The following is a 9,137-nucleotide window of genomic DNA, read 5'->3' on the forward strand; positions in this document are numbered from 1 at the left end:
AGTAGACCATGTACTTGCTTATGCTTGTAGCACTCAGATCAGTACCACTGTGGTGGCAGCAATGAAGGAGATTATGGAACAGCGGGTTGGTTTGGATGATGAGAGCTGGGAAAAATTGCACAGCGGCCTTGCAGAGACCTACGATAAGCAGATGCAACGGAAACGGGCCAATTTGGACCATCTTCAGAATAAGATTACTTCTTATAAGGAAACAAAAGGTTCAGCACTCAGATTTTTAAAATGATATATACATGTTTTTTTTTTGTTTTTAAGATGATAATTTTGTGAGCAAAGGGATTTTGTAAATTTTTGATTTTTTTAAGAGCAACAAATTTTGGAATACAGATTGAAAGGAAAGAATTTACTCCTGAATTTCGGCCTTGTGCTAATCTCTTGCTGGAATATGAGTCTGTTCCCCAGACTTACCTCCATACAACAGCTCCATCTCCTCCCGTAGACTTAATTTTGCTACCTTTGGCGGTAGCAACCCCAGGTGCTTGCATATCTTGTTGCATTCGTGCTGGGTAGAGAAGTTCTCCAAGCCTTTCCTTCCAGTATTTCCCTCGCACCAAGCCATACTGGGGCCAAAACAAACCGTCAGGCAAAATGTTGGAATGCAAGCACAAAAGTACTTACTTGCTCGTATCCACAATCAAAGGGTCTGTCAAAACCAAACCTACCCCCTGAAGATCCGCAACCATTCTTCTTCCGCCATAGTGTTTATGAGACCAATGACTGAGAGCTTGCATTACTTCATTGACTAAAGGACTGTCTGAAGGCCGGAGTTCAAAGTTGTGATTGCTGGTATACTTGCGGTATTGTGTAACATCAAGTACTTCTTCAAAGAAATAAGCACATTCTGTCGTAGCACTGCTTCCTGCATAGACCGGAAAGTTTTGAACCATCTGGAAAATAAAAACATGTCATCGAGAAAGCTTGAATAAAATGAGATCCATATATTTGACTCACACGAATGTTTTGGATAGCTTCAACCGTTGCAGGGAAAAGTTGAATTTCATTCAGTCCCAAAGCGGCTTTCTTAAACTTTTCAATCACCATGGAAACAGCAGCATACACTCCACCGGATTCTTTATGGACAGCCAGATGAGTCATATTGGGAGGCAGCTCCCTCCGCTTCTTGGCAACCATCGGAGTCACCTCACCACCAGGTGTTCTTCCAAAGGCATTGTAACATGTCTTGAAAGAACCTTTTCCAATCACCACACTTTCATCAACTTTGAAATGATACGGTGTTACCACCCATTCAGGTTTACCTTCTGCATTTCCTGTCAAAATGCATTTTTTCCCAACGGTGAAACCGTCTGTAGTCTCAGCAGGTGGAACAGGGCAAGCCATGGGAAGCTTTCGACCAAATACGGAGATATCAATAGCCTCTCTGAAATCAAAGGCCGGTACTAAGGAGGGCATGTCAGCCAGACCAAAAATGAGTAGTGAACAAGAGCGGTGAGCTTACCTGTCTGGTGAGGTGGTATCACATGAGTCATAGCTACAGGAGCCACATCACTCTGAGCACGGTGGGGAGATTTTCGTGGGGTGATGGGTGGCGGGAGTGTGTATGTACTATTCTTGGTTTTAAAATTAGAAGCCTTCTTTCGAGTGACTCGTGGTGAGGTGACTTTTGTTGAAGTTGAAGGTGTACACCTGGCTTTCTTGCTTGGCTGGAATATTTCGACACTCAAAGGCAGATCACCATCACTATCACTATCACTATCACCATAATCCGCTTCTTCATCTCCATCATCTAATAACATCTCCTCATAAGTCAAATGTTGAGATGCCTTTCTTTTAGCTTGTCGTTGAGGTTGTACCGGCTTACTGGTGGAAGGTCGAAGCCAAGGATTATTTTTGACATATTTGTCAGCCAGAAAAATTAGCTCGAGGCTAGGTTCTCCTTTAGTGTCATCAAGATATCTGGCAAAAACTTCATTGTTATGTAAGACCACAGGTGATTTCCGGCCACGGCCGGTTTTGGCCAGGTTGAAATACTCAGAGTTGTAAACTTTGGGTGCCTGGGGGTAAAGAGGAGAGTCAACCGAGTGGTCCCACAGGTTGAAGATGCCTTCCTTGGTGTCGTCCAAGAGTGTCAACGATGACCTATCCACAGTGAAAGTTCCCCGAAGTAGACCATGAGCGAAAGAGCCGGTGTCGTATATCACCATCCATCCTACAGAGCATACTCGGCCAGTGTGAGTAGTGAAAGGTGGAGGTTTAGGTGCTGCTGGGTGACCATTAAACATGCGGTTGCTGCTAGCTTGTTTCTTGGCAGCAGCTCGCTTTGACTTGTCGCTTTGAAGTTGGTGAACATGAGTACCAGTGGAAGTCGAGGTACGGGCTGCAACAGCTGCTTTGGCATTGATGACCTTGAGATTGGCAGGGCGGGGTTGAGAAGCTTGGGTGGGTGCCTGCTGGGGGGGAGAAGGAACCTTTTTGTTTCGGTCCGCATTGATGTTTTCAAGGCAGGGTCCACATATTTTGTGTTCGCCTTGACGGAGAGTACTTTGACATAAGGGACAAGTAGGTCGGTTCATGATAGTGAAATATGAGTATCTGAGAGAAACCAAAGTCGAAGAAGAAGCTGATTGAAGAAGATTGAGGTCGATCAAAGAAGATTGAAGTCGATCGGAGAAGATTGAAGTCGATCGAAGAACATTGAAGAAGATTGAAACTGATTCAAGAAGATTGAAACCGAATCAAGAAGATTGAAGAATATTGAAGAGGATTCAAGAAGATTGAAGAAGATTGAAGAAGATTGAAACCGATTCAAGAAGATTGAAGAAGATTGAAGAAGATTGAAGAAGATTGAAACCGATTCAAGAATATTGAAGAAGATTGAAGAAGATCGAAGAGAATTGAAGAATACTAGGGAACAATGAAGCCGATACAAGAATATTGAAGAAGGGTGAAGCCGATCCAAGAATATCAAAGAAGATTGAAGACAATCAAAGAAGGATGAAGAAGAGTGGAGACGATCAAAGAGGTTCAGTGTAGTGTAGAAGAGTGAAGACGATCAAATAAGGATGAAGAAGAGTGGAGACGATCAAAGAGGTTCAGTGTAGTGTAGAAGAGTGAAGACGATCAAATAAGGATGAAGAAGAGTGGAGACAATCAAAGAGGTTCAGTGTAGTGTAGGTTTGGTTGAACAAGTGGATGGGTGGAGACTATAACAAAAGTTGGAGGAATGACTAAGATGATCGGTGATGGTGTGTGGGTTGTGTGATTGGTTGAGAGGTAGAGGTAGAGAGGTACACTTTTCATCATCTAATGTGAAGTTTTCATTTTTGGGGTCTTTGTTTATGGTTTGTTAATTGTCGTTTTTTGATTATCGACATTTGTTTTTTGATTTTCGACTTTTGATTTTTTGATTTTTTGATTTTTGAATTTTGATGTCCTCTTTTGTGGTTTCCTGGTACTTTTTGTGTCAATGCGACAATGGGGTGACAAATGTTGAGTTTCAAGTTGTAAATCTACTGAAATTTGGGCCGTAACCTGGTCTGAAAGGGGTTTCTGCCATGACTTTTACTCCGGTACAGGGGTTTTTGCCCTGTATTTGAGTATTTTCTGTAGTTTTGTCTTTGATTTTTGAATTTCGCACCCGGGAATTGTGATTTTTGTTTTTTGATTTTTGCATTGTCACCTTGACACCTCTCGCATTCCGTATGTGACAATCCATCTACGAATTTTTTCAAAAATTGTACTGTTCCTAAAAATTGTAATAGTTGCTTTTGTGAAGATGGTGTCTTCCATTTTGAAATTTTCTCCACTTTAGCATCATCTGGACAAACTCCATCCGCGCTGATTTCATGCCCCAAAAAATTGATCTTCTGTCGGAATAATTTACTTTTTGATGGTGAACAATAAAGTTTTGCAGCCTTCAATCTACGCAAAATTTCCCGCACATGTTCATCATGTTCCTCCACACTATCCGAAAATACTACAACATCATCAATATAAACCACACAACAAGCTCCTATTAAATCTCCTAACGCCTCCTCTACTCGACTTTGATGCGTTGCCGGACCGTTTGTCAGCCCCATAGGCATGACAAGCCACTCATACAATCCAAAAGGTGTTTTCACCGCGGTAAGTGGCACATCCGCCTTTCGCATTCTCGTCTGAAAAAATGAGTTTGTTTGGTCAATGATGGAAAATATCTTTCCAGTGCTGACCAGGCGTACTGCTTCATCAACATTAGGTAAAGGTGACCTATCTTTGACCGTATACTTGTTCAAAGTGCGGTAATCACACACCCAACGCGGTAGTGCCAATGGATCCTTTTTGGGGATTATCATTGAAGGTGACGCGTATTGGCTGGTTGATTTGCGAATACGGCCGGCTTTCACGTGCTGATCAATCAATTTCCTCCATGATGATAGGTATTTAGGCGGGTAATGATATTGCCGTTCATTGATTTGCACATTGGGATCGGTCAATATTATCCGGTGTTCAACTTTTGAAGATTCATTCTGCCCTTCAGGCGGAATGAAATCGTCTTTCTTGTCATCTTCCACTGATGGTAGTTCATCTGGGAATAACTCAGAGAACTCCGATAGAACTTGTTCTTCTCGTGACGACAATTCACAACTCTCTTGGACTTTTTCAAGGTTGTTTATTACACACGAAACCATGGCACCTTGCAATGAATGAATAATTTCATTTCTCTTTGATTCTTCTAACAAGATTGTCTTAGTAGGTACATGTGTGACCGTTCGGTCATGCAGAGAAACATCGAGATGAAACTTTTCCAAGAATGGCGTTCCTAAGATAACATCGTAGCCTTTGCCTAAGGGAGCGATCTTGAAAAACGTTGATCCGAAGCGTAGTTTGGGATTTGCCGAACTGACATTAGCAAACGAGAACTCGGTGATCACATGAGGTTTGGTGTTGGTGGGTATGGCGAGACTCACCTCGATTGGTGTTGCCAGTCTTCTACGCGGAATTCGTGCTTTCTTTGTTGTTGCCTCGGACATCAGGTTGGTTTCGGCTGCGGAGTCAATTAACGCGCGAACATGAGTTCCGTTAATCACAAGGTTCAAAATGATAGACTTGCTACGAGCTTGAGTTCCTACACACATTGAGCCTTTGTCCTCCGCCATATGAGCAATCAACACCTTATCAGCCTCTTCGTATCTTTCAATTTCTTTGGCAAATAGTGATAAGGTTTCTTCATCTTCAGAGCGTTGATCGATTGCCTTCACCGCTACCGTGGCTGGTGGTCGTCCAGCTGGTTTGGTTATCGGTGCTCCTGCCGGTGCTGTTTGTGTCGTGTTCCCACCATTGGTACGACGTGGGGGTCGTGGTCCCGGGTTGAATACACTCAGTGGTGGTAAGTTGATGTACGGGCCTCGGATAGGTCCTTGACACTGAGGATTACCACACTTCGTTCGACAGGCGGAGCAGATTCCAAGATGACGTAGATATTGATGAAAATGCCAAGCGTAGTCAGCTCGCTGCTCGGCAGTACGGTTCTCATTACCACTCGTTGTGTTAGGGTGAGTCGACGTGTTCCTGTTGTTATAACTATAGTTGGACGCTTGTCGAACTCCTTGCCCCGGTAATAGATGACTCGATTGTAACAGACTCCATATATCTGCGGCGGCCGTCACGAACTCAAGCCACGAGAAACGCTCCACGCGCAGTAGCCCTCGATCAGTGATCCACCTTTGAAAAACTTCTGGCGCTCCCCATACAACGTACTCCGCTAGATTCTTGAGATTGAGAGAGGTGTGTGCTTCAATTAAGGTAAATAGATCTCTAGCACGACCTGCATAAGTCTTAAAATCTTCGTTCGGTTTCATTTTAAGTTGACGAACACCCTTCTCCGATTCTAGCAGCCAACCCGAGGGGAGCGTTGCGCGTGCCATCGCTTGCATAATTTCGTTCCAAGAGAGATTCATAAGTTTGTCTTCACAGCTTCTCAGCCAGTTGCCCGCACGTGCTTCGATGACAATTGATCCGAGTACTGTCAACCGTTCACTCGTATCATCGAGACGTTTCAATTTGAAAAATTGTTCCACAAGTCGTTTCCAGTTAAAGAACGCCGCCGGGTCTTCTATCAGACCCGTGAATTTTGGCGCTTCGTTCAGTTTGATTTCACAGGCTCGAACCGGTTTGTCGACTTCTTGTACTACGGGCTGTCGATGGAGCAGTTCAGGATTGATGGCGTCGATAAGTGATGGTCGTTGGGGTGATCTTATGCCTCCATCGCTAGCATGACGTGGCCACGTGCCATAACCTTCAGGTCCTGTCATGATGGCCGGGGGTCTGTGCACGGTGTGCGGTACAGACTCGTGGGTTTGCTCGTGCACCGTCGCTGAAGGTGGTGGTGGTGAAACTGGTGGTCGGCTTTCTTCTGGTACGGTAGCTAGATTCCTTGAACTGGCTGGTGTTGGAGTACCCGGGGAACGGAAACGTGAAAAAATATTTGTCGATCGAGCCGTGCCGGGTGAGATTCCACTACCAGGACTACGATTGTCCGAAGAGCGTATAGACAACATCAATTGATTCATTGAGTGTTCGAGTGAGTTGATCCGGTCTCTGTCGGATTTCAAGGCTGAGTTCTCGGCTAGCAGACGTGCTATGAGGGCGTCTTTATCCTCCATGGTATTGCTGCGTTCCTTTCCTTTATCCGATATAAATTGATCGGTCATTGGCGGTGGTGTCAAAACGAAAAGTCCGGGAGGATGAGGTGTAGACTGAGCCAGTGCGGCTTCAAAGTAGTCTTTGACGATTGTGCGGTCTGCAGTTAAGGTAGGATCTTGATAATCTTGATCTGACGGTCCAGTCGAGGCTTTTGAAGTCGAAGCTGTCAAAGTATACGGTATGATATTCGTCTCGTCACTTGCTTCTGGTTTATAATTAAACCTAGGAGGTGGTGGTGCTGGAGGTGTCTCTGTCGCTGCTGGCTGTTGTCGAAGGCGTCTAAAAAGGCTCTCTAGGTCGGAAATGAAGTTGGCAGGCAAGTCAAATCCCATACGTGAATGGGGTGTCGTGGTGTCAAAGGTTTCGCAGTTGTCACGTCGCACAGTCAAGATGGTGTCAAGAAGGAAAAAAAGAAAAGGAACAAGATAGAAAAATTGAGTTTGAATTTTGACAGGTGGTTGTTCGAGAGGTGGTTATAGTTGATCAACAAAGTTTTTGATTAAAAAAGTGTAAGGCTTCTAGAGAAGTCTTCACTGAATGTGGGAGATTGGCAGTTGGCACAGGAGCAGAGCTCCAAAACGTAATCAAAAAACCCCGCTATCTATTCCTGAATTCCTTAGAACTAGCTCCAGCCGAAATGTATCGGTCATTAGCCTCTACTACTAACTATGATAAGAGAAGAATTGAAAGATAAGACAAAATAAGAGAAATTGTGATGATCACTCACCTAGCTCCAGCCGAAATGTATCGGTGAAGAAGAATCTCTTCGTGGAGCTAGGGTGAAGTACAAGTAATGATGCCACCCTGTCATAACCCATGCTGTAATCCCATGTAATCCTTACACTAAATAAATTACATGTGATACATCATGTAGCTTTTTGCCATTGACAAAATTGTCCCAACAATCCACTACATAAATCATCATGGCTACTCAGGCAACATTTCTGTAGCCATCTGTCAGTAACCAAAAGGGTGTTGCATGAAGTTTAGTTGACAAACTTACACAAAGTCTTGGAATCAGTGTATGTAGTCAATTTTTGGTATGATTTTGTCAAGCTGGAAAATGTTACAGCACGTATTACATATGATTCACACATCCAGATGAGCACATAACTGAGTAAACCTGTATGTACATGGTAACCACCTATTCACTCAGCCTGCTGCCATATGTAGGGTGGGTGGCATGGCTCAGGTGTGCAGTGAGAGATACTTTTATGACAAATCATACTTCTAATCAGTTTGCCCTTCCCATTTGGGGAAGTTGAATGATGTTCACAGTGGTAGGTAAAAGAGTTGACCAAAATTTGTGAATCAACATCTGTGTCTTTTGAGGGCAGGTGGGTGTGTTGAAAGTGGGTATGAAAAATTGTAAGGTGGAAAATCACAAATGCTGTTGGACTGGACTCTTGATTTGTTGTTTTTCCTCACAAATGGAGAGGAGCAAACTGCCTTGTCTAAACCAATACTTAATTCCTGCTTGGTCACCAGACACAACCTTTTTGTTCTGGGGATCTATCACATTGGTGTCTGAGGAAGTGGCCCATGCATGAAACAAACATAACACATGTGCCTCCTTGCTCAAATATAGGGCTATGACCCAGCTGCAATGCTGCTTTGGATCCCGCCTCAGGCCTGGGGTACTCAAGACAGTAACCAGGCAGCATCAGGCAGGCCCTGGTTTGGGTCAGCCCTTTTTGAGCTAGTTTGCTAGCTTGGGAGGTATGCTCAATAACATGAATTGTTTGAAATTAAGCATACAGCCAAAAAGGATAGAACAAGAAAACAAACCAGTGTAAAGAAACCAAACCATAGCAAACAAGGAAAAATAAGAAACAACTGCGAGAAGTAACAAGTGTACAGAAAACATAGAGCGGCCATGTCCCCTTGTCTCTATCATCAGGTTAGGGCTTAGGCCCTGGGCTCAGCCTTGACCTAGCCTGGAAAATGTTTGGGCACACTTGGCTGGGCAGGGCCAGGGCCAAATCCTAGCCCTACTCCGATATTAAACAAGCACACTTGCTCGGAAAACAGTTTGAATTACACTTAAATTTGGACTGTGAATTTTCTGAAGTTGAGGCCCCCCATTTGTCTGTATTTTTCTTGAAAGGATAGTCCAGGGGAAGGCTGAAGCATTTTCTGGTTCAAAAGCATTACATCTCTTTGATGATACACCTGGTATAGCAGGTACAAAGTCCATCATTTTCTTGTTCTTTCCTTCTTGGTTGTATGCTTAATTGTGAACAATTCATGTTATTAAGAATACCTCCTAAGCTCTCAAACTAGTTCAAAAAATGGCAGGCCCAAACAGGGGCTGCTCGACCCGGTACCGTTCTTGAGTACCCCAGGGCCCATGCCGGATCCACACCGGCCCGGTGACTGACCGTGAAGTCTGGGGCCGGAACACATTTTCTCCCTACGGTACCGCACCACCAACCTCAAATCCCCAGGTCCAGGGACTTGCAAAGATTTTCAGCCTC

At 44.1% G+C, this 9,137-nt stretch overlaps 1 protein-coding gene across 1 annotated transcript; it reads right to left on the reverse strand.

The window, feature by feature from the left end:
- Window positions 1–1,015: 1,015 nt before the first annotated feature.
- On the reverse strand, window positions 1,016–1,873 carry MELLADRAFT_88631 (uncharacterized protein; the record flags this gene model as incomplete). Its single annotated transcript, XM_007412079.1, has 4 exons — window positions 1,016–1,034; window positions 1,076–1,415; window positions 1,475–1,775; window positions 1,838–1,873. 4 exons carry the CDS (start codon window positions 1,871–1,873, stop codon window positions 1,016–1,018), a joined length of 696 nt encoding a protein of 231 aa, XP_007412141.1.
- Between the last annotated feature and the right edge of the window lie 7,264 nt (window positions 1,874–9,137).

This window comes from Melampsora larici-populina, assembly GCF_000204055.1.
Source record: "Melampsora larici-populina 98AG31 unplaced genomic scaffold MELLAscaffold_28, whole genome shotgun sequence".
NCBI classification, from domain to species: Eukaryota; Fungi; Basidiomycota; class Pucciniomycetes; order Pucciniales; family Melampsoraceae; genus Melampsora; species Melampsora laricis-populina.